The sequence below is a fragment of the Hippocampus zosterae genome, chromosome 17 (genome assembly GCF_025434085.1).
Source record: "Hippocampus zosterae strain Florida chromosome 17, ASM2543408v3, whole genome shotgun sequence".
Classification (NCBI taxonomy): domain Eukaryota; kingdom Metazoa; phylum Chordata; class Actinopteri; order Syngnathiformes; family Syngnathidae; genus Hippocampus; species Hippocampus zosterae.
The window spans coordinates 5,554,938-5,580,556 of record NC_067467.1 but is presented as its reverse complement, the minus strand read 5'-3'; the positions used below and the strand labels follow the sequence as shown (position 1 = coordinate 5,580,556).

General features: G+C 43.8%; 3 protein-coding genes and 1 long non-coding RNA gene across 19 annotated transcripts in view; 1 reads left to right on the top strand and 3 right to left on the bottom strand.

The window, feature by feature from the left end:
- The window catches only part of cntnap1 (contactin associated protein 1), a 155,683-nt gene extending 149,549 nt beyond the window's left edge, over positions 1-6,134 (bottom strand). Inside the window, exon 1 of the mRNA XM_052048619.1 lies at positions 6,122-6,134. The gene's annotated coding sequence lies outside the window, so the exon portion shown is untranslated. The remainder of the gene's footprint in view (positions 1-6,121) is intronic.
- Positions 1-11,915, bottom strand: part of srcin1a (SRC kinase signaling inhibitor 1a) — a 68,951-nt gene extending 57,036 nt beyond the window's left edge. For 4 of the 11 annotated variants that reach the window (XM_052048588.1, XM_052048592.1, XM_052048593.1 and 1 more), the window contains exon 1: positions 7,706-9,238. In XM_052048588.1, coding sequence (XP_051904548.1) covers positions 7,706-7,727 — 22 coding nt within the window. In that variant the 5' untranslated portion in view covers positions 7,728-9,238. Of the gene's footprint in view, positions 1-7,705; positions 9,239-10,131; positions 10,228-11,508; positions 11,625-11,849 lie in introns of those variants that run through there. The other 7 variants (XM_052048586.1, XM_052048590.1, XM_052048589.1 and 4 more) reach the window with 5 other exon arrangements.
- Positions 11,916-12,967: 1,052 nt separating this feature from the next.
- The window catches only part of LOC127589492 (uncharacterized), a 14,764-nt gene continuing 2,112 nt past the window's right edge, over positions 12,968-25,619 (bottom strand). For 2 of the 6 annotated variants that reach the window (XR_007959418.1, XR_007959413.1), the window contains 3 exons: positions 14,418-14,722; positions 13,160-13,340; positions 12,968-13,080 (listed from right to left, as the gene is read on the bottom strand). This is a non-coding gene — a long non-coding RNA (uncharacterized LOC127589492). Of the gene's footprint in view, positions 13,081-13,159; positions 13,341-14,285; positions 14,723-17,813; positions 17,891-25,619 lie in introns of those variants that run through there. The other 4 variants (XR_007959417.1, XR_007959416.1, XR_007959415.1 and 1 more) reach the window with 4 other exon arrangements.
- Positions 13,180-20,598, top strand: wnt9b (wingless-type MMTV integration site family, member 9B). The gene is made up of 4 exons (XM_052048656.1): positions 13,180-13,330; positions 14,345-14,598; positions 17,213-17,478; positions 18,595-20,598. The coding sequence occupies exons 1-4, from the start codon at positions 13,245-13,247 to the stop codon at positions 19,054-19,056; spliced, it is 1,068 nt and encodes a 355-aa protein (XP_051904616.1). The 5' UTR covers positions 13,180-13,244; the 3' UTR covers positions 19,057-20,598.

The following is a 25,619-nucleotide window of genomic DNA, read 5'->3' as shown; positions in this document are numbered from 1 at the left end:
AGCATTTCTGCCCTCGCTCCACTCTACATGGAGGCGTAGAAGGGGAAGACCTTCTGCCAGACCCCCTGGAAGCCTTCGAAGCACAGTTATGCTGACTTGCTGCCATCGCGTCAGCGTAGATATTTTACCACCAAGGCTTTTTGGCACGATGATGCGCCAAAGAGGCAGCATGGGGAAGGAAGAGAGGGAGCGCTGGGCTGCAACCCGGGCGAGCAAGTCCACTTCCTGGCCAAGAGGGAGAGTTCATGCCAAAGGAGGAACTGCAATGGTTTGCCATGTGCCAACTAAAGGTTGTTCGAGCAGATGGAAATGCAGTTTCCTGGATAGCAAGCCTAGTGTCAAGTTAGTGACAGGTTTGATCAAGTACTCTGCAGAGCAATCATGAAACAAAATCAACGGATTAGCTTTGTTTGAACCACAGAAACACATTTTTGCTTGCATCAAGGTACAAAAAAAAAGGGTGAAGCTTCAGCTCCAAGATGATGGATGGGTCTTAACGCACATTGCACAATGACTGATTATCAGCATGCAACGACCTAAACTGGGAGTGCGGCATATTCACAGGTGTCCTTGTGCCGGTGCAAAACAAAGCGGATGACTCCGAGATGGGTTTAATGTATTCGGTATCAAGCGTTTATTCGGGCTTTTAAACCCCCCAGTGGCTGGCTCGGCGTAATCGTAATCACCTCACCATTGGCTCTCCGCGTTTCCACGAGGCTCCTGTTTCCTAGTAACAGCGGGGGCGAGCTAGCGCTTTAGCCTCCGACACGTGTGTGACCAAGTTAGTCAATCAAGCAGCACATCTGCCGTGATATCACCTCAAGCGTCAAGAGGGTTAATGAAGGCAAAACATTCAAACATTCGCTGGTTGCAGCCTGAAGATCAAACCACGGTCTGCGGGTGCCAGATTGTTTTTCTCTCAGAAGTGTCAGGCCGCCCTCCAGTTCTTGATATATAGTAATTTTGATTACATCTTTTTTTTTTTGTCATTTAGCGGGCCACTCAAAAATGGATGGCCACCCCAAAATGGCTCCCAGGCCACAGTTTGGACATTGATTGGGGAAAACTGTATCTCGCCCCTTAAATCCCTAACAGAACATCATTGTGGAGATGTGAGCAAACAATAGTGCTTGGATAAATATGCCGAGCATACTTCATGTTTGGTGAAGCTCTCGCAAAAATACAAGTGAAGAATTCTTTGAACAAACACTGTGCCTGCTGCTTATGCAGTATGGTTGTTCTGCTAGCGAAATATATCTGTAATCTTATCTCGGTCTCCTGGACATACACCCCTGATCTCAGTAAGAGCTTTGTACCTTTATGTTCCCTCCAAATGAACACATCAGATTTTGAAGGAGACAGATGGCAAATACAGACGCTGCAACAATGGACTGAACAACAAACACAATGTTCCGCTATTGTACAAGACACCCACTGGTTTGTCTGTGGCATCATAGCGGCCGCCTCCTTTCAGTTCAGAGAAACGCTGAAGGTGTGACAATGAAATTTGCTCACTATTGGTTGCCTGCGGATGTCTTTGTGAGGATTTTGCATTAACCCACAAGAGGGAAGAAACAACAACCGGCAGAGGGAATGCCCGTGCAATGTGACGACCTTCAAAGATCCTTTGCAGCTTGGCGCTGATTACCTCCTGCTGTTGAATATAGAAGGTCGAGGTGTAGAGCCTGACAAAATAACGACCAGCAAACAAATAAATATCCATACAAGAAATGGAGCAAGCGCCATAATGAATTGAAAACCACTGTGCACCTCAATTCAACTTTGCATGTTGAAATGAATGGAAATGCCATTAATCCGTTTCAGCCTCCCGCAAAAATGTAACACTGTACTTTATATGATTCATTCATTCATCTTCCGTACCGCTTGATCCTCACTAGGGTCGCGGGGGGTGCTGGAGCCTATCCCAGCCGTCTCCGGGCAGTACTTTATATGAGTATACAGTAAAAAGAGAATTAGATACAATGTAAAGCCCATCGGGTTTTTGAGATATTTGCACTTTATGACCTATGACCAAACTCTTAGTTCATGAATATGAATAAATGTACATTATTATTATTATTATTAGTGCATATTCAGAACAAACGCCTACGATAAATAGACAAGAATGCAGACAAAAGAAAATCTCAGTTGAAGTGTATATTTCTTCTGCATGTCTTTTGGTTTTGCTGATGCTCCCTGGCAGTGTTTCAAAAAAATGTCAAGGCCACAAACTGGCGTTAGAGCCACGGGTTTGCCATTAACGCATCGGACTGTGGAGATGGATTCGGGCAAGCTGATCGATGGGGAGTCAAGGAACACATCGAGCTCTGGATGAACTATAAAGGGAACAGGTCGGTCTCAGGGGGGGGTGATGAGGAAGAAGGATGTGACCTTTTCATAGTCGTTGCCCTGATACTTTGTGGCAGGTGAGTCGGGCGCAGCCGTGGAGTTTGCATGCAATGTTGTGCCTGATAAACCGAAAGACTGGGTGTTGAAAGTCCTGTGGTGCTTGTCTGCTTGTTCCAAAATATTACGTGGATATTAGATTTTATTATATGGACTTTTTTCATAATGCAATGCCAGACTGCTACTGGCAAAATGTGGATTTTCTTTTCTTTCTATCAGCTAGATTTAGTATCCAAGTATCTGATTCCAATTTAATGGCAATTTGTATTTTTTTTAATTCAGATTTGAAGTGACACATATAAACATGGTGCTGATTTAAAAAGGTAACAGGGATGCAGAATGAATATCGAAATTCTCTTTCTTGCCCAGAGGCAGTTGATACACGGGGAAGGAAAATTTGTAAACTGATATTTCATCAGTGCCACTTTGGGGATTTTAGGTTCCAGGGTCTGATACATCGAGCAAGACATCCAAGAGAACGCCGAAGAGGCGAGGAAGGGACGGGTGAACGAGTACAGAACCAGAACGCAATAAGTGATAAATTGGATCCAGTTGGGAACAGAAGGGGACTAATCTGGGCCCGGAATCATCAGCGCCCGCGCCGCCTGCTTTGTATTCCTGCCAGAGCATCTGGGGAATGAAAATCTGACTTGATAAGAGGTAGAACGTAGGAGGGAACCAGCGGGAGGGGGTAAAGGAAAACTATTACGGCTTGTGCCAGCGCCTCGCTAGCGTCGCCAAGCTCATTTCCTCCAAAAGTGCCGCTTGCCTCATCGCTCTTTGTTCTGTTAGCGAGCGCTGCCGATTGCCTTGCTTGGCGCAATTTTAGCACAGAGGCCAGTAAGTGGTTCTCGACCAGGTGAGGAAAACCAGAACGACAGAATGTCAGCCGAAAATTATTTCAACACAGAGGAGCAAGGCCACTCAGTACAGAAGACAATATTACAACAAAATGACGAGTTTTATTTTTAGATCCCAAAGTGGCAGTGAACGTTTCTCTGTTTACCAATCAAGGGACAGTAAGATGTCTTGCTCAGCCATTTTGGTACCCGAGCACAAGGTTGGTCCCTTCCATCCATTTTCGATATGTATGGTTACACATACTGGACTGGTGGCCAGGCAATTACAAGCCACTGTCACACTTAGAGACAATTTTGAGTCTTCATTTAACCTTAAAGTGTGCTTATGGAATGTAGGAGGAACCCGGAGAAAATGAGAAGATATGGTAACCAGTAGCAGGTTGGTATCCAAAATTCCAACACTCCAAAATGTTTCCTCAGGCTTAATGTGGGAAAAAAGTATTGCAAAGTCCACCCGTGAGACTTCCTTTTTCTACATTTCTGTATTTCCACTGGCAGAAGATAAAATTGAGACGTGATGACGTAACTATTGACCCGTAGCCTCAGGATCATTAGAAATCTGTCAGCATGTGACAGGAGGGTGATGCACTGCTTTAACTTAGGCAGTCTCGCTTTACAAATTTGCTGTCCATATGGTGGAGGTCAATTTTTCAAAGTCCATTTTTTTGAATGATTTAATTTCAAGTCAAACCTGGTACATAATGAGTGTAATAAATGAGAACAGATTGCTATGACTTGATGCTGATATTCATTCAAAGGTGACAACAAAAAGACGAAACCTGCAGATAAACGGCCATAGTGATGATACAATAGTCATGACAAGCCCCCTAATTATTGCATTATTTGGCTGCCATCACTGCGCGCACACATCAAACCTCCCGTCTCAGAGGTGCGGCATGAGCGGTGAAGAAAAAAAAAAAACTTTGATAAATGTATGTAATATTTAAACTACTGAATCGTTAACAAACTTGAGATGACAGAGCCAGAGATCAAGACAAATCTCTACAGCAGAAAGCTGAAATTTAGATTTTAGAGACTGTGATAAGATTAAGAATTTACAGAGCCAGAGATCAAGACAAATCTCTACAGCAGAAAGCTGAAATTTAGATTTTAGAGACTGTGATAAGATTAAGAATTTAGAAACTCCACAGTTTGCGGCGCTGTATGTTAATTAATCGTCTTGGATTTGTATTAAGAAAGCTCCGGCAGGCGCTGGGTACAGTGACAACCTGCAAGGATGCCATATAAAGCATAAAAAGTGGGTGCTACTACACGCGTGAACTAGATATGATATCGTCCTATAAATGTGTGCATGATGATCAGATTTCATCTCGCAACACCGCTCCCTCAAAAGGTCAATTACTATCTGACATGCCCCAAAAAACACAGAGAGAGAATGGCCGTCGACGCCTGTCGTGAAACATTGCGTCATCGCCAGCCAATCACAAGCCGAAGCCGGCGGGGTCTTTGTGCAGCGGGAACGAGCAGGTGCGCGACAGCCAATAAGTGAGTGCGCATACAGACTTGATATCAGTCGACTTGCAATCTGTCTTTAAAATAAAGCTCAATAAAAGTGGAGGAGTTCATGTGAGGTTCGCTGTTTATGCATGCTGGATAAAAACATCAAGAGCCCAAAACTGCCCACGTGCCTGAGGAAAAGAAGAAAAGCAGAAGAGAACAACTGGAATGGAAGAATATACTGAGAGGAAGTGAAGGATAACCGATGAAGACGCAAACTCGTGTGGCTGCTAAACAGTGTTTGTAATTAAGAGGGCAATAAAATGGGAGTATGGGGAGTAAATCCTATTTTCAGTTGATTTGGCGGGATTGATTACGACGTTCGGATCCCATAAAAATAATACTGCCTTTGGCAAAAGTAGTCAGTCGAAGGTGACACTTTTAGGGGGGGTATTCATTTAAACAAGTGTTTATTAGTGTGGTGGCATTCAAACTGACTGCACGCATTCATTGTTTTCTATGCAAGTGACAGACAGCAGTGAGTTACGGCGTTAGGTACAAATTCTAATAGGAGTGGAAGTCCGTTATAAGCCGAGGACCCTTTTTACGATGGAATGAGGGACCAAATGTTACACCATCTCTGAGTATCATAGTAATTAAACTTTTACGAAAGCACTGCAATTGCTTATAGCTCCCTGTAGATGGCAGCGTTGCGTTTTCTGTGCTTTAATATTTAATATTCTGCCACACAAGAGTACACTTTTCTTTTCTTTTTTTTCTTTTTTCAAACTCACATTGAAAAGTGCCACTGCAGCATGGGATCGAGAGATTTAAAAAGCAGATGAACACAAAGGTTAGCAGGATCAGTCATCTGTGGACAATGGCATCATCGTCGCCAGCGCCGGGTTTCAACTCGGCTTAAGCTATTGCCACGCTCGTGTGACATCTAATGGGCTTACTTCCATTCGCCATGGCAGCCGGCGGTTCGAAGCCCCGCCTGCTCCGGTGGCACTTTGCGGCAGATTAGACATGTTCAACTAACTGCGCTTAATTGCCACCAGTGGCGATGATACTTCAAAAATGTGGATCAGTATTATAGTATTGTTTGACCCCGGATTGCTCAAAAGTGGGTCAAATGTTGCCTGATTTATGGGAATGTTCAGGCAATGCATGACACATTTGGGAACATTTTGACTTTGAGCGATATTACGTGACTATAAATTCCCAAATAAAGCGCTGAGGCGACAAGAACTAGAATCTGTTGTGACAGACACAAGGCTTTAGCTTCGTAAAGCATGTAATCAAATGAACTGCAGAGTGCAAAAGGTCTAAACACGCTTAAGTCGGCAGTCACCTGAATGTGACCCGGATGAGCTCGTGAAGAAGACAGAAGCAACGTGTATTTCCCCCGCTGAGGTGGAATAAAAGATTTTAGGCGCCGTTGAGCTCTTACGAATCTCCTAAATGATGACCTTATTCCAGGGCGTAGCCACCGACGAGACCCTCGGCATCGCCGCACAGCTAGGCTCTTCCTGGGCTTTCTTGCTTTTGTGTTCTTGTACTTCCTTTCAGTCCTATCATCTCTTCCCTCAGGCCCACTCGACTGTCCGCCTAAATGACGGCTGAGGATGAAGACTTTGAATCCTCACGCAGCACGCCATTTGTTGTTCACTTTCACACCCTTGCACTCTTCGTGCTTTTCCCTCCGCTCTGTGTGTCCTTGAATGGACCCCAATGAAAGTATCATGGCCGGGCAATCCTAATTTGGATCAGCACGAAATGGCCGGACCCACCAAATGCATATTGCCCAATGAAAACCTCATAAATCCAGTTTATGGCTAACTTTACTCGAGAAGGTGATGGGACTAAAGCGTGCACTGCCAGAAGTGTATAGCCGAGCAACCAATAAAAACAAGACTGTCAGAACACCAAAAAAAGTGTTCTTTTACCAACACTCATTCAGTTGATGGCGGTCTTCTATTCCAAGAGCATATTCTGAATTTGCACGGTTGATGCAGTCTATCTCGCATGAACATACGCCAATGCAATGGAATATCAATAGAAAATAACCCAATGGAAAAAACGTAAATGTGGTGCTCCTTTGTATGTCATTTTGACGACCACGCTCTTAACTTGAAAATCTTGCATCTCAGATCATCTCTTCTCAGTGAAACGAATGGAAATGCTATTATTGCGTTCCAGCCTTCCCCAACAAAACAACACAACATTCTGTCATGTGTATTTTAATAAGGAAAATATATATTTTATGGAACTATAATGTTATAATATACTTAAATACATTTCAAACTTTCTAGTCTGCCCGCCCTGGTACCACGATGCAGTATAAGATAGACAGAAAGAAATGGGAAAAGAAATGAAGGAAATTGTCCTTCTCATCATTATCTCCATTAAACTAAAAACTGAATGGGTTCCACAAATTTCAGCGGAAATGAGTCATGTCGTTTTGCTTCCATGTACGACAAACCGCAACCTTGATAAAGGTAACCATACGGACTACAAGCATCATCCAATTAAGGTTCACTGCGACCTTCAATTAGCTTTGTCATTGGAACACTTGCAGCATGCACCTCACTGAGAAGATAGGACAAATGATAGAACGTATAGAGGTTGACCTGCACATTCATCCATTCGAAAATACAATCCGTGTGTGTGTGATTGTCTTTCCTATCACCACCTCACAAGGAAGAGCTTCCATATAAGCGTCTTCATATCCAGCACACCTGCACACACACAAGCACCACCTGCTCCAACCTCACTATGCTCACCCCCACCCAGCCAAAGCACCTCTAACCCGAACTGAGCTTCACCCGCGCCACCTGCATCCAGCATCGCTCTCCTCCGGCACGGCCCAGCCCCCCCATCTTGAACAGTGTGACAGTCAGCAGGTTGGATCGCAACTCACACATACACACACACAAACACGCACACACATCATGTAAAAAGAAAAGGGTTTGACATGCCTTGGGATGGTGCATTGCCCATGCTGCGTCAAGGAACACTGCAGCCGTGACAGTGATCGCCTTTCCCCTTTCCTTGTTCCCGCCTCCTTTTTCACTCCACGTAAAGGTCGCTCCTGCGCCTCGCGCCAGGCTCCGGCTTCCACACGCTCCACTCCCGCTTTGTTTCCCTTTTGTCCCTTCGCCCTCGCTCGGACTCCTTACCCTGTGGCGAGATGGCCGCGGTCCAGCGCCGGCGGGTAGCGCCGGCGGTGTATGTTTGTGTGTGTGTGAATGTGTAAGTGCGTGTATGGGTGTGTGTAAGGGAGCGCCCTGGTGGGAGGTGGGGGGGAGATGGGAAGAGAGAGAGCGAGAAAGAGAGAGAGAGAGAGAGAGAGAGAGAGGGAGAGAGAGAGAGAGAGAGAGAGAGAGAGAGAGAGAGAGAGAGGGGATGTGCTCTTCAGAAGCTTTGGGAGAGGGTGCATGCCGGTGCACGGAGCCTCGGCACACAGCTTGCGAAAGGAAGCACAAATGTTGATAAATTCACACGTTCCTCTCTCACTGGCTCTCCTCCACTTCCACATTAAACATTATACTTTCTCTCTTAAAGACACAGGCGCCACTATATTGGGTGCCAATTATTGGTGCCTCCGGTCATTGAGATTAAAGCCGTGGTGGATGGATAGAACAAAAATGATGTTTACAGTGGGCAGGGGCGTGAGACCAAAATCCCCATAAATAATCAGCACGAAGTTTCAAAAAGGTTGCTGACCCCTGCATTAGATCCTAGCACTGGGGGCACCCCTGGCACCTTGTTTGACGGGGATGGGAGGTGTTGACAGCTATTAAACCTTTGGAAAACAAATAGTTTATAACCGGTTTGTCCCAACAGGGACCTCCAAGAAGCTTGGGGCGCCTAAATAGTGTTCACAATTTCTCCCCCTCCATATCAACGCGTGAAAAAATATACATTGACCATATTTGGAAATACAAGGTTTGCGCCCGAAGGCAACGATATTTACTTTATCCATGTACTGTACTGTCACTACTGTATATATATATCTATCTGGGGTTAGGGTAGGACCACTGTTGAAGAAGATTGGGGCTTAAGGAAGGAAAACAGAGATCAAACGCTTGAAATATCCCTTGAGTGACAACACCAACTAATAATGAGACTATGCCGAGGTACAGAAGGCAATGTGACACTGAATCGGCATGGCAACCAGTCCATGGCGAAGTGTGTGTGTGAGTGTGTGTGTGTGTGTGTGTGTGTGTTTGCAAGCAATCAAATGGGCATTATGCTCAATATAATCCGAGCGTCGCAATGCTACATCAGCAATTTGAATAAAACAAAATGACTCAAAGGCATTTTTATGCCTTTGCAGGTGATATCAGGGTCTACCTGCATCAATGGTGAATGCGGGAAGGTGGAACGTGGGTGACAAGTTAAACACCCAACACTCACTGTGTGCGCTGTTGTCATCTAACTCACTTCTCAATAGTAAAAGTAGATTGGAAGCTGAAGTTGAAGCTGACATTGCACGTAAAAAAAGAGAATTATAATTAATTAGTTAATTAATTTTAAATTAACATTGGTCTGCCTGATGATAAAGGGTTTAACAAAGCAAAACAGCACTGACATTTAAATGGTTATCATTGCTAATGATTAAAAAGTGACTCACTATTAAAGCATCTTATTGAGTCGCTTAACAGTAGAATTACCGGTACATGAAGTCTAGTCTTTGTTTGTAGCTGCATGACTGTACAGTACTATACTGCCTCCTGGTGGCCATGCCGGGCATGCTAGAAGGAGCAGCACAATGAATTCCATCCATCCATCCATCCATCCATTGGTCGGATTTGAACCCACGACCTCTGCACTGTGCGGCAGACGTGCTAACCAGTCGTCCAGAATTAAATCATGCATACTTTGTTTAATTCTTTACCTTGTATTTCATTGGTGTTTTTTCATTAAGTGATCTTTCTTTCTCTTTTTCTGGGGGTTTCTGTAACGGATTAAAAGCATTTCTATTCATGCCACTAAGGAAAGATGAGAGATGAAATATGATAAATAAAATATCCCACCTCACTGGGTTCTGTATAAAGGCACCCGGGGGCCAAGCCATCTTACAAATATCCCACATCATGTCAGACTTATTCAAATCTGTATATTTGTCTTCCTGCATTGTTATACTTTTTTTAAACACACGGTGAGGCCATGCGCAACAAGTGTCAAATGGTGTGAAGCCACTGGCAAATAACAATAAATTGTAAATGAACGGCACCATTTTGCTTGTTTGGCGCGTACGCGTCCATACGACGGACGGTAATAGATGACAACCAAAGCAGAGTAAAATGTCAGGAGATGCAAAGATAAAAGCGGATGCGAGCCTATTCAGGACGAGAAGGGATGAATAATGGATGCTTTGCATCGATTACACAACACATACCAGTTTGTCCAGTACGTCCAGCTGCTCCATAGGCACGCTCCTTCCTGCCAGTCAGCAGGGACTGTCCACCAAAAAGTAGGCCACGGCAAAGTATCCCTGCAATGACAGTTCTTGCATGAAATTGTTGCATTCACTGACTTGTGTTTAACTTGGGAGTTAACCGGCATAGATTAGCAGCAAAAACCCCTTAAGGGCGCATCTCGCGAGCATTCCCGTGGGTCATGAGCAAATGCAGCAAAATTGGCTAACAAGAACAAAACATTCCTGTATTTCTCACGTTTGGTTCGTTTACTCAGCAGATGAGGCATTTTTGTATTGGTCCATTTCATGGGATGTCAGCAGACACAAAGCATACAGCTTTATGTAGTGGTCTTTTGAAGCTATATTTTCAGTCTGATTGCAAATAATATGAAATAACCTCTCTGAGGAGATACGAAGTCAAAACAGACGTTAACCAAGCCGTGCATTTAGTGACAACTAAAACGGCTTTCACTTCGTGAATATACTTCAGCCATATTGTGCCAATCACCTGGTAAGGCCTGTGTTACCATGGCTACGTGAGCTGCTGGAGATGACTTGCCTTTGTAATGTGATGCTGCCACTTGTGGACTCACTGACTTCACATAGTGTGTGCGTGGTGCGCGTGCGTGTGCGTGTGTGTGTACATGCACGTGTGGGTGTAAGGACAGGCACGGCGCTGAGCACCTTCTGTGCTTTCGGCAGCCGAACAAATTCAAGTCACCGTGCACGTTATACAGAGGCTCACCAGCTCTTGTGTTGTTTCACCGCCACTTGGTCACTCACCACCCTATATAATTCATTGTCAATATCCGCAGATTGATTTTGAAATATTGATCTGACGGCGAACAATCGTACTGAGCTTCCTTTGCACACAGTGATGGACTGACACTGGAAGCCAACAAGGGCAGATGTAGGGAAGGGAAAATACACTTGGATGGATGCATATGGTTATATGTATGAAACGTTATGCCTTTGCAAAAAATAATAATGCTCAATTTTGATTGACGCTGTTAATGATTTAATACGATACAGTGGGAAGGAACAATTATCCTATTTTGGTTTCCCCATTATTGGGAAAAATGTGCATTATTGTCTTTCAATATTTAATGAAGCTTTCATGTGTGATGGAGCCAGTGTTGCAAACAGTGTGTTTCCATTGGCAGAAATGACTGCTCTTGGCTCCAAAGACAGTTGGTAATGTGCTGTGAAATTAATATTTGTGACATCTCACAGAAAGTTCCATCCAAAAGGTCACGCAAGGGAAGCCGAGTATGACCCTGCATATCTTATCGGAATAATTCCCGCTCTCATCGATGGTTCGAAGTTACCATGTTTTAGAGAGGCCTAACACTGTACCTGCAGAAAAGGGCCCTCAGAAGCACTCTGCCCGCTGTTCTCCTTTTGCAGTGTGGCTCTCTATAAATACATAGGGTTCCGTTTCCAAGGTAACAACTCTTTGGAGGATTGGCCACCTGAAATGCAAACGGAGCGAGAGAAGGCGGGTGAGTGGCCTGCGGGAAGGAAGGGGGGGTGCGGGGGGTGTCATCCATGTGTACAGTAAGTATACAATATTTACAGTGGACACGTGTAAATGTATTTTTGTCTAACAACGATGAGTCAGCAGAGTTGCATCAATACATATTCATCACATTGAATTCTGTGTTCTATATAAAATAAATTGACAAAAGAAAGTCTACCTAAATGAGAACTGTTGAGGTTGTCTGTCCTCTAGAGCAGTGGTCCCCAACCACCGGCCCCCATTTGGGACTGGGCTGCACAGACACACAAGTGCGAGCGATGAGAAAATTTGCTCCATCAGAAGTGGAGGAAATGTGCACAAATCTAGCCAATCGGAGGCCCCCTTCTAGCAGGATTCCTAATCAAACTTCAAGGTCTGATTGAAAAGCAGAAGGCGCTTGCTTCATGCCAATGCTTGCTTTCAACACCGTTTTGCAGCGTTGGTTCATCAACACAAACCATACGCTAGGCGCCCCCCACTGGCCAAATTGATGCAGAGAATTTGCTCAATCAATATTGAATTGGCCGGGTTTGCAATACATCAATTGATCAATATTTTTACCCAACCCTATTTCAACTGCATCAATACATTGATGGAGTTGGCATTTGCGATATTTGCATCAATAGATTGATGTAATTGAAATAGGGGGTTAGTAGAGAGGATTCATGCTAGCACAAAGGTCATCTGTGGGGCACCCAATTAAGCATGTATTATTTTTTAATAAATTAAACAAACTGTTTGAAAATAATCAAAGGTGTCAGTGAACACTTTGTGTAAATGTAACGACCACAAACTTAATCTGCAACACCAGTGTGCTATTTAAGACATCATGTTGAGAGCATAATAATGCATGGTGGGTGGGCAGCCACTCCAGAGAACCTACTGTTTTGTTCACAAACATTAAAAAGTTATTTTTAAATATGTCGCTTACACTTGGATTCAATACAATCTTAAATGCATTTCTAGTCCAAAATGTTCCGCATCGCACTGACTTACATTGTGCAAGTGTACCTAATGTTTTGGGCGGTGAGACTCAGAACTAAAATGTGTTTTCAAACCACTAGATGGTGCAATTTCCTTGAATTGATTTTTATCTACATAGCCACGTCTTGGGCATTGTGAAAGAAACAAATTGTTTTCATATTAACATAAACATTGAGTGTAAAAATACAACTACAAAACAATACACACTTTCCATTATTCCTGAAGATTGGTACCATATCTTAAAACGTATGGCAAATGATCCTCAAAATGATGCTTTCCACTTTTATGAATGCACTTTGATCGCACGGCTCACCGTGATGTTTTTTTGTTGTTTACGCGGAGGTGGTGGTGGTGCACAGGTAAACGAGCTCCCCTTTTGCAGCTGCATCCACCTGGGTGGCGCTCACTGTGGGAGGGCACCTCACCTAATAAAGTAGTCGAGAGAGACTCCAGTTGAGGAACGAGACGTCAGCCATCAACCCTCCTCCCTCACCAAACTCCCACCTTAAAGAGGCGCGCCGGCCAACGAGGCTCGGACTTTCTCCTTGGGCAGAATCAGCGCGATGAAGAGCAGAACCGAGCCGGCAGCATGCGCTCCAGGCTCCCGCGGACCGCCTGCCTACTGCGCCTCGTTGCACTCTGCATCCTCCTGTCGCACGGCGCAGCTTACTTTGGGTCAGCAAACCTTTTCCAGGGATAAATGCACGTGTTAATTGTGGTTATTTGGCACTTTGTTGTTGCTGTTTTGCTTGTTCGATATAGTTTTGGTGCTGCCGCGTTATAATTTGGTACGCTCAACTTTATCTTATAATGTACCGTCCATTCTGTTATTGCTTGAGAGCCGGGCTTATCTTCAATTCTAGTTTTATTATGGGGGAAGAGATAACTTCTGTTGTGAATTGGTTAAAAAAAAATAACTGAATGGAATCTGAAGTAAATTAAATAGCTTGTTGGAAGTGTACTTTTTACAAGTTTGCATTTGAAAAGAAATACTTAATATATGCTGCATTTACGGTATGTATTATTAAATTGAATATTCAACATCGTTTAGGTTTTTTTTGTATTTGAAAACATTTTAATAATGTATAAATCCTATTATATATAATCCAAAAAGTTTTAGCAAATTTTATTTTTGGATAATAATGCATAAATAAAATACTTTAAGCTAATTGTATACATGAAAATTGAATATATACAATTATTTAACTTTATTTTAAATTGACTAATTTTAGATGAGATTAAAATAAGATTTTGAAATATGTTATATCAATCACAGTAACTCTTGATCAGTATAATTTTCATAGCATTTTAAATGAAAAGATTTCATCTCTATAACACTGATTCAAATTTGTATAATACATTCTAAAATTAAGCTTTTTTATTTTACCAAAAATATTTAATTTAATCCCATGGATTAAAATCGGTATACACTACCTTAATAGTGTAATACTATGCTTCTATAAGTTTATTATGAAAACATTTAACTTTTAATGTACTATACTGATTCAAAAAGGTTACTATAACTTTTATGTGTAAACTGAACGTTTTTTGCATTTTCTTCATTTTAAGTGACTGTATGATCATTTGTTAATATATGCAAGTATTTGAACAAACATACCAGTGTAGGTAGTTCAGCTTTTAACGTGTGTGGATATTTTATTTTTATTGTTTCTTTGTGTCTACATCTAGACTGACAGGGCGTGAGCCCCTGGTGTTCCTGCCGGGCCATTTCTCCAACGAGCCGGCGACGGGCAAGGCCCACCTGAAGCAGTGCGAGCAGATGGTGCTGTCTCGGCGGCAGAAGAGGCTGTGTCGACGCGAACCCGGCCTGGCCGAGACGCTGCGCGAGTCCGTGCGCCTCAGCTTGCTCGAGTGCCGCTACCAGTTCCGCAACGAGCGCTGGAACTGCAGCCTGGATGGCCGGGGGAGTCTCCTGAAGAGAGGTAGGACCCAAAAGCGGGTGGGGGTGAGCAATATTAGTGTGGGTCAGGGGGGTTTCGAACTTGTGACCTCGGGAGAACGTTACAGTGTCTCTTCTCCCCATCACTCACAGAGACGGACAGACATCTGAAGAGGACAGAATAAATTAGCCACTCGTGCAACAATTCCGACATGTTTGGTGGGCCAGAGTATTAAGTAGCAGGTGGTGTCACGATAACCGATTTGAATCGTGCTTTGCAATAATACTGGTGAGTTTTGGAGCGTATATATTTATATCACCAGAAAGCCAATCAATTTGATGGAAAATCTGAAGAACCACTATTAAAAGACTGATATTTCACTTCTCAAATTCTACATACACTTGGAAAGGTATTGATCCACTTTGTGTGTTTACACGACTTTGGCAGTATGATCAACACTCTCTATTTTACGGTTAACCGATCAATCAGTAATCACTTGGAGTCAAAGAAAACGTTCTTGCAGCTGCGAGTTGAAGCGTGTGATGAAACGGTACTGGTACATCTGCATATCTGCATGTGGGTTAGATGAAGAGGTCAGCAAAGGAAGTAAATGAGGGAGTGAGGATGCCAACAAATGGCAGCGGTAGCGCTGGCGGAGACTTCTGAAACCTCGTGTGGCTATTTTTATCTGCCAGGAAAAGCTCCCGATTCCCAGAGGAAAAGGGTGGCGCAATTGGCCGCTTTCATGTGGGAAAAGGCTGCGTCCTAGTCAAAATAATAATTAATTGGATCAAAATAGACACGCCGGGCTGATAGCTCGGGGGCGACGTAAATAACAGCGTGTGACACGGAGGAGAGGGGCGAGAGGAGGATGACACGCTGACATGACAACACAGCGAACGCTTTGTCAACATTTGGGCTTACTAAGCTTATTCAAGGGCATTTGGGCTTTTCCGAGTGTGTCATGTAACGGCCAAAAGCATTTTGAATTGATTTGGTGGTTTTTAAGGTTTGATTCACAATCGGTACCGCAAAGGAACAAAACACAAACTACAAAACTGCTAGTAGGAAAGTCTCCAGTAAATCAAAGACAAAACAAACCAAATCTTATTTTTTTTCTTTTCAAGAAAGCGCAGTCCATGCATTTCACGTGCTTAGTTAGTTAGTTGGTTAGTTAGTTAGTTAGTTAGTTAGTTAGAACTCCTTTCGGAACATACTTAGACTAAATCTGGTTTATTTGCCATTATGAAGGTGAGCTCTATCTTAGAAGAGCTCGTCCCTTGCAGCCGAGGCACATTAGCTTAGCACCTAGCATTGCCTTCACAGATCGCAGGTGGCTGAGAAACTCGGGAGGCTGGGTGACCGTTTGGCAAGTTTGACTAACTGCCAAAAGCATATAGCTTAACAACATCATCTGCTAGCCACAGGATGAGCTGCACCGTATTTCTGCAACTTGCGTACTTCTGTTACAGTTGCAGCTGCTGTGAAAGCACAATAGAAATGAAGATGTATTGTTTCCAAGACAGTTACAGTATACTTCCTGACCCTGACCTAATCCTGAATGCTCCTTAAAATGAAGGTCCCGTATGGAAAAATCTGAAAACATGGAGCATTCTACCCCTAACACAACACAGACACAACCGAACACAGTTGTATTTTAACAACAAAAAGTCCACATTTAATTGTTTAAAAAATTGCTGGCTGGCCAGAGTTAGCAAAAGAGATCAAGAGAACCTAACAGATTTTTAGTAAGATCATGTTTGCGCTGTGACTTGCTACGAGGCAGAATATATCCGTTAAAACATTTCTGAGGCTGGTTACTATGCAACTCATGTGGCAACTTGGCTCTGCTGCTGCCTCACGCAGTTGAAAACGACAAGAAGAGTCGATCATGAAGTTCCGAAATTCACTCACTGTTTGGCTGGCCATTACTCATCCATACTGTTTTGATTTAGGCAGTCTTTTTGTTTGTTTGTTTGTTTGTTTGTTTGTTTGTTTGTTTTCACATAGATGCAAGTCTAACAATCTAAACAGCGCATATTAAAAATAAATAAATACAAATTCTTCTCCCCTCATCTAGTCTAATCATTGCGGTGTGTTTGCACTGCTTGTTTCCACTATTTTCCAAGCATGGCTGATAACAGAGACCGGTGGATTTGACAACATTGCAGAACATTTCGTTTGGAATTGTGAGACACTCTTCCAATTAGTATTTTGCTGGTTTTGCAGCTAAAACCGTATTTTTGAGCTATCCCTATTTTGTTTTTAATCCATTGGTGTGAGGTCTAGGAAACAACAAATCTTTAAAAGTTATTTGCACCAGAAACAAAAACCAACAAAAAAATATTCGTCATGGGCAGTCAAAAATTAAGTACATTTTTAAATTAAAAAAAAAACATTAAGTAGAAGGGTGATTGAGCATGTGTTCTTTTGTTGCGCAACGCCACTGTAAAACTAATTCGCTGATCGTTTGTTGTATGTCAGTAGCAACGGCAACCAAAGGACAATGGCAGTGTGCACAGAATTTGATTAGAGAGTCGGCAGGAACATTTACTCCGATCACCATTTTTTTCCCAACTGCAGCACTCTCTGTTGGATATGGTGTTGCACCGTCTGTAAAATCTCCTCTGAACCTTTTCACTCCGTTTGGTTGCAGCCTTTAAAGAGACGGCTTTTCTCCTGGCGGTTTCGTCGGCGGCGCTGACCCACGCCCTCGCCAAGGCATGCAGCTCAGGCCGCATGGAGCGCTGCACCTGCGACGACTCGCCCGGCATCCAGCACCGGGAAGCGTGGCAGTGGGGGGTGTGTGGCGACAACCTCAAGTACAGCACCAAGTTCCTCAAGCGGTTCCTGAGCCAGAAGAGGGTCAGCAAGGACTTGAGAGCTCAGGTGGACGCCCACAATGTCAATGTGGGAATTCGGGTGAGTACACGGTGGCCCAAAAAAAACAAACAATGTTTTGCTCTTAACTCATTCGCTCCCAAAGACGTTTTTAAACGTCTTTTCAGGCTTGGTCCAGAATTGGCTGGTACTGAATGAGTTAATCTACCTGCACCGTGAGAGGGAACTAGACTTGGTTTTAGGTTAGTACGATGACAGTCAGAACCAGGTGTTCCCAGGCATGATAAAGCTTGCTGTGCGGGCCGACTACAAATTAAAGGTCTTCTATCGCAGAGGACGCGATTACAACCACAGCCTCTTTTTTTTAATATACGAGCAACCATTTTTTTCTCCTCGTACTAAATCACTGCACTCACCATAAATCCCGGCTAATGTTGGTAACCACCACTGTGGCGCTCTGAGGTAGACGAGAAACGCCTGGGGGGCTTTCACCCTAGAAACCAAAACAAAAAAACAGGAAGAAGTAATGGCAGCTAACTTATCTGCGTTCTGGGTTTTCCTGACTTTACACCAATGTGAGGTCTGACAAGAAAGCATGGCCTTCCAGCAACCCACTCATCTCTCAGTAATAGTACTCAGAAGCCCCCTGAGGGTTTCATACCTGCACAGGGAGGACCTAGGCAGAACTTTTCAACCCCAAAACACCCTGAGGCCTGTCGGACTAACCCTCTGTGCTATCTGACCTGTCTCTGGCCCTCGCCAAGGTAGATGGCTGAGTGACGGCGCAAACAAATCTCTCTTAAGTTCTAGTTTTTGGACACCGGTTGGTTGAAGTTGGTTGCGTGAGTGGGAGAGATTCCAGCATTTGCACCCTGGGTCCCGCCATGCCTCGGGTGTGAGGAACGAGACATGTGAGGCAGACGGTACTAGTCGTAACAGAACCCAAGCTGTCCGACTGAGAGATGTGAGCTGAATGAAATACGACAGTTGCCCTCGATCCATTATGTTAGAGTTTCCAGCGAGCCGAGCAGAAACATTCTGAAAAGGTGCAGCCGACCGCCTTCAGGAAACCGTCCGCCTCCGTGGAGATAGACCGCCCAGATAAGAGGCCAGGTAATGAATCAAAGCCAGGGGAACTGACGTCTCCCTGTTTTTTTTTCCCTCTCCCCCCCCTCCTTCTTGGTCTGCCTGTCCAAGGCGGTAAAGAGCGGCCTCAAGACCACCTGCAAGTGTCATGGGGTTTCCGGCTCTTGCGCCGTACGGACTTGCTGGAAGCAGCTGTCCCCGTTCCACGACACGGGCCGGCTGCTCAAGTACCGCTACGACGTAGCCATGCGAGTTCTCAGCGTCACCAACGTGGCCACTGGCGAGAGCGAGCTGGCGGGACCGCGTCGCAACAGCCACAGCCCGCGTACCACCGACCTGGTCTACCTGGAGGAGTCGCCCAGCTTTTGCCGGCCCTCGCGCTATTCAGCGGGCACGGGTGGGCGCTCATGCGCCAAGGACACCAGCTGCCAGAACCTGTGTTGCGGCCGTGGCTACAACACGGCCATGCGCCTCACCAGCCTTTCCTGTAACTGCCAGGTGCGCTGGTGTTGTCATGTTGAGTGCCAGACGTGTGTCCGTGAGGAGGAGGTTTACACCTGCAAGAGCACATAGGGCTCTCGGGATCCTGCGGAACACCGAGATCTCCTGGGAATGTGGCAGAAACTTATCAGACCGGCCACATATAAACATGGCCGAACTTTGACGGCCAATGAAAGAAACAAATGTATTCTGCTGAGGCGCACTTCGGAACATGCCCTGGCAGATCTTTGTGCGGGATAGACTGATCGTGTTTGCCAATAAAGGCCCTAACATTTTCAGATTTAATTTATCACTCCAAACAATTCATATCATCCATTTCTGTGGCTATATTACACTGCCAGTGTAAGGGCAATTAAGAGTCCAGCAATTTGGGTGAAAACGCACAACTTAGACCCATTTCGCAGAGGTGGTACAATTCGGTTCAAGTCTTCTCACTGCAATTTGGAACAGAAAATCCAATGTGGAAAGTGCAGTCTGGATGGTGCGGTGGTGGATACTGCGTTAGCTACGCGAAAAGCTTGTGTAACGACACAGTGCAAGCCGCCCCACTTTAAACAACAACGGAGGAGACCCAGCATTTGATGTTGTTTCTTCATTTTATGTCGAGTGAAAGCATTTGTTTCGATTGGTTTGTGACATGAAATAGCACCCTTGATTTTTAGATTTTCACGCTACTCTGCACATATTTTTTCATTGTGCCGGATGCACTGAAAATTCCAAAAGAGCATTTCAAATAGGTACTCTAATTATTTTTTTTAATGTATCTGATCTACTACTGCTGCTTTTTGTACTATACGCTCTGAATGAACCTACCTGTCTGTCTTTCATGTCTGCTGTACTTTTTTCCCCACAAATGTATGCCAATTTAAGGGTTAAAGCACTTATGCTGCTCTGGCTATGTGCAGTAAAGACAACAAAAAAACAGAATTGATAGTATCACTGGAGGACTTTGTCACTGCGTACATGTACAGGATGATGAGACCGCCCCCCGGCCCAAAAAACCACGCTGGCTCTTCGGTTGCTCTTATGGAAATGTTTATGGAAATCTCTGCGTGGTATGAATGTGTGCCTACAAAGGGAACTATAGGGGGTTAACAGAGCGGGGATAAAAAATAAAAATTAAATACCCGACCGCTTTAAAGTTAAAAATTGCCCCAGAGAATAATTGGTTATTGTTTAAAGTATAATTTAACCACATATTTACTGTAAATGCTTTCAAAGTGGCTCCACAATTGGCCTCCCTATTTTCCCTCCCAGGAATAAATCAAAGAAAATGGCCGTGTGGCGCCCTTACCCTAAGAAGCAAAGTGTCCATGTGTGCATGTCAAAGGAGCCCAAAAGGACTTTGTAGGTAAAGATCTTTTGAACAGAACTCACGTCAGGGCTCATATAGTTCTCTACCTCACCTTTGATGCCGATTGATGAGTGGTGTTGGACTTTCACGGACATACTATAAATGTTCTCTGAAATGTTTAAGAAGTGTCTTTTGAACTTGGTAATATATCACCACATGTCAAAAGTGTTGTTGTTTTACATATATATATACATGTATACTGTATATATTAACTTTCTTATTTAAAGCAAATAAATAAATGGACAAATGTTTGTACAATAGGCTGTTTCAGTGACGTCAGTGAGTGCCCACACACGCACACACTCACACACACACACACACACACGCACATTAGCGAGGCAGCAATTTTGGCAGGAGATGTCCCGACAGGTGTTGTGTCTACGGCCATCCATAACGTGATGATGATAATGATGACGATCACATCGAGGATGGTAACGCTGAGGAATGTCGCATTTGCAAAGAAATAAGAGTGGTCGACCTGGCCCTTTACGTGCGATTAAGCGTGAATCATAAATGTACGGTACTTTGCACAGTTTTCTTATTTATTTATTTATTTATTTATTTATTTATTTTATGGGCATCTGCTTTTGATGTCGCACTCTAAAAGGAGTGATTACGCACGATTACTCCTTGCGCATCGACCACAGCCCGCTGTGATGAGCAGAAGTGAGACAAATGGTTCTCTATTCGCACAATAGCGAGCACAGAACCATATTTGTTATTGTACATAGACCAAACACAACTGCTTTCTCCAAATTAATCTGTATACGATAGTAATGTTGTATCAACAATTTGATGCGCTTTGATCGGCTCATAGTGCATTTTGAAGTCCCAATGTTACCAAATATGGTTCCTTGCTCCCTATATTACAACTAGAGAATAATTTAGTTTTTAAAATAGTAATGAAAAGCTGAAATGGGGAAGAGCTACTTAACATGGTACCAATTCTGGTTTCACACCCGACATTATTCTAAAGTTAAGGTTTGAACGCTCACTTTACCTGTTACCAAATATAATCTCTTCCTACTTTGTAATACAGTCTGTATGAAAAGATATTGGTTATGTATTATTATAAGAGCTCAATATACAACCCATCGCTTTGAAGCTCTTCATCACGACAGAATTCATTTCGCTGAAAAATCAGAAAGCACCTAAATGCATCATTCTTCGAGCCGGTGCCAGAGGTTAAACAAGTTCACAGACTGGCACACTAGAGGACCGAATTGCTGGATTATACAATGACAAATCAATATTTAACTTAAATCAACGTGACTGCTGGATAAGGAAGGAAATTATTATTTTTTATTTATTTATTAATTTTTGCTATGTTGTCAGACATCAAGGAGGGAAACGAGGATGGAGAAATAGAGACCTCCGCAAGGCACCCCCCCCCACCCCCGCACTGTGCTCATGCTGCTTGTTGTTGTTGTTTTATAATGAACTCCTAAAGCCTTAATTTCCCTTCTCAAGCCCGAGTAGAGAAGGCGCAGCGAAGGGGGGCTTCGGAGTCTACCGCGGGATTCGCACGCACTCGCCCCCAGGGCGGCGGCGCTGAGCGGTGGTGGGAGGTGGCTAGATGTGGGCCTGCCATGCAATATCAATGTGCGTGTGTGTGTTAGACACAGGCCTGACATCAAGCAGGTGAAGGCAGAAACAGTTTTTTGCATATGTGTGTGCACACCTGTGGTCACCTCAGCAGGAGGTCAGGTGACATATGAGAGGGCATGTTTGTATTTAGGTTCTTAAGTGAGGGTGGGCAGATCGGCTAGGCTAAGCTAAGTCAGGCCCAAAGATGCCATTTGCCACCCAGGAGACAGTGAAGGGCAACAAACACAAACTATTTCGATTAGTTTGGAAAATGTCTCTCATATACCTCATATAGTTTTTAAATTACTAAAATTATTTTTTTGTCTTTTGTTTTTATTGACGCTACTGTTTCATGTGAAAAAAGTAAGCTGATCACTTTTGACATTAAAATGTTGAAGGGATAAAACTAGTATTCAGTCTTAATCGTGTTCTGCTTGATACTGTAAAAGTGTATTTTCTCGCCGTAGCAACGCTCGGAGGTTGATACGTGACTTATTTATTTGGGGGCGGCTCAGCGAGGCGTGCAGAGGTTTGTTCGACGCTTTGGCTCAAGGACACAACGCGTTGGTTCCTCATCTGTAATCGAAACCTCAAAGGCTCGGGTGAAGGAAAAACAGAAAAACACCTAAAACCTGACCGAAATTTCCGCCTCGACAAATGCTTGATAGCATCACTGCTAATCTCCTGCATAGGCCGACGGGACCATGGCGGGAGAATTAAACAGAAATGTTGATGGAGTAAGGGTTGAAAATAATGATAATAATAATAAAAAAAGAGAGAAGAGCATTTTGAGCAGGGGTGAAAAAACTAAAGGGGAAAATTACAGATACAGTACACGGAGAATACGGCATTGAGCAGGAATTTAGGAATGAGTAATGCAATTGCTCAACCCACAACAAGAACATGCACTGCCTTGGGCCATGACAAGGTTGAGTGCATACCTCTATTGGGGGGTGGGAATGAGGGTAACTGGGTGGGTGGTGTTTGAGTGAGGGAGGAGGGGGCGGTGGAACAGGTACGGTGGCTGATGAGATCACAAAAAATAATAATAATAACTTCCCAAGAATCACAACAAAATGACACATATTAAAGCAGAAAATCATTTCGAGAGGCTGTGCTCTGAATTCCACGTTATTAAAAAATAATGACATTGTGACGATGAATAGCATTCTAGACGTCAGCGCGATCATCGGTCACTATGTTAAGTTTCATGGTACACTTTATAAAAAAACTGCTTTTGTACTGTATATGTACGTTTGATGTTCTACACACATGCATACAGACATACCGTCTGTGGCCTACAACACACACACACATATATATACATATTCATTCATTCATTCATCTTCCGTACCGCTTGATCCTCACGAGGGTCGCGGGGGGTGCTGGAGCCCATCCCAGCCGTCTCCGGGCAGTAGGCGGGGGACACCCTGAATCGGTTGCCAGCCAATCGCAGGGCACACATAGACGAACAACCATCCACGCTCACACTCACACCTAGGGACAATTTAGAGTGTTCAATCAGCCTGCCATGCATATTTTTGGAATGTGGGAGGAAACCGGAGCACCCGGAGAAAACCCACGCAGGCCCGGGGAGAACATGCAAACTCCACACAGGGAGGCCGGAGCTGGAATCGAACCCGGTACCTCTGCACTGTGAAGCCGACGTGCTAACCACTGGACTACATATCTACATATATATTTACATAGACAAATATGACCACATATCCATCCATATCAACATATATGACAGAATCACTAACATTTATCAGGTTGAACATTAAATATCTTGTCTTTGTCGTTAAAAATAAACTGCTAATCATGGTTACGTCCACTCGATTTGTCCTCCTTAGTTCAGCCCGTGTAAAATCGGATTACTTTTACAAACATTAGGAAATGTTCTGTTCTTTTATATTTCCCCATGGCAAAGATGCCCTGTCGAGTGTTTTCCCGCTTCCGTCCACAAGCTGCATGACTACACGGCAGGGAAGTCCGAAGAGAAGTTGTTCCCATGCTTCGGCACTTGCACACCTGCAGCAGCAACAACAAGACGGCCGGTATCGTTGGACAAGATAACGCTTGTGTGCGCTTTTATAACTCACTCCCTGCGCCATGCTACTCCTCTCAAGCTACGCACACACATATTCACAAACCTCCATTACAACCAATACCAACACATCCCGGCATTAACGTTGTCCAAGAAGGGGAAAAACACACTGATAAAAGGAAGACGAAGACCTTGTGTCTGGAATGTTGGCGACACAATGATGTTGTCGGTTGGGTAGGGCCACTTTATTAGGTATAGCTGCAAAATGGATAATGTTTGTTTTGATTTCAAAGGAATTCAAATATAGGAAGCGGCGTATGATTACAGGGCATGATTTAAAATCTTAATTTCTTCTATTCTAGGGGTTTTTTGCACTCAAGTTTTTATTTACATCTTGCTATATGTTAGTACTATATACAAACTGGCGGCCCGGTAGTCCAGTGGTTAGCACGTCGGCTTCATAGTGCAGAGGTACCGGGTTCGATTCCAGCCCCGGCCTCCCTGTGTGGAGTTTGCATGTTCTCCCCGGGCCTGCGTGGGTTTTCTCCGGGTGCTCCGGTTTCCTCCCACATTCCAAAAAAAACATGTGTGGCAGGCTGATTGAACACTCCAAATTGTCCCTAGGTGTGAGTGTGCGCGTGCATGGTTGTTTGTCTATGTGTGCCCTGCGATTGGCTGGCAACCGATTCAGGGTGTCCCCCGCCTACTGCCCGGAGACGGCTGGGATGGGCTCCAGCACCCCCCGCGACCCTAGTGAGGATCAAGCGATCAAGGAAGATGAATGAATGAATGAATGAATATATACAAACTGTTAGCAAGTTACCATTGGAAGAACGTCGGTACACTTTAGCGCCATAGCACATTACTGAGACACGAGATTAACAATCAATGGGATGCTAAAAGTTTCAAAAACAAGCATGTTTATCTTTGTAGAGGCACTTATAGTCCATGTATTGGTGAGTATTATGTGCAGTACAACCTCTTTTTTTATGCCCTGGTATTCATACAATTTGGTTTTCAGCTATTTCTTTTCCCCACTAACATTTTCCCCCAGTTTTTGTACATTTGCTCCGTTTTCCCACGGGACTTACACACTCATTTCCTGGAATCTAACCCCATACCAAGCATCCAATACTCATGCACAACTTTGAGTGTTTTCTTGTTTCAATAAGTCACAAGAAGAGAGGAGAAAAACAGAGTCCAAGAACTTTTAGCAAAGTATGAAAATACCAGATTCCCCTCCCAAACAATAACTGCTTTTTCTCACTCTCCCCACTTTACTGCCTTTCATCAGCGATCAAGAGTCAATAGGTGATGTTTAATGTTCATTTATCTAATTTATATCCGTGATTTTCATTTCATATTGTGCTATGTATGTTAAAATAAAGTTTTCCTTTTTAAAATTGAGTTTTTCTTAATATTTTTAGGTGTCTGGAATGGATTCATTAGAATTACATAAATTCCTAGGAGAAACACTGCTTCAGTGTTTGCGTTCTTCTGTTTCAGTCAGTCTTTTTGGAACAGATCAATGACGAAAACCTAGCATGTATCGAGTGTGCCTAATATTGTGACCATCATTGTGTGTGTGTGCGTGTGTGTGCGTGTGCGTGTGTGTTAATACAGGGAGGGGAAGGCCTGAGCCATCAA

Bases quoted from the DNA above. Each gene is read 5' to 3' on its own strand.
- wnt9b (XM_052048656.1), top strand. From the start codon at position 13,245: ATGCGCTCCAGGCTCCCGCGGACCGCCTGCCTACTGCGCCTCGTTGCA. The intron at 14,599-17,212 runs GTAGGACCCAAA...GTTTGGTTGCAG, and splicing joins GGGGAGTCTCCTGAAGAGAG to CCTTTAAAGAGACGGCTTTT. The intron at 17,479-18,594 runs GTGAGTACACGG...TGCCTGTCCAAG, and splicing joins ATGTCAATGTGGGAATTCGG to GCGGTAAAGAGCGGCCTCAA.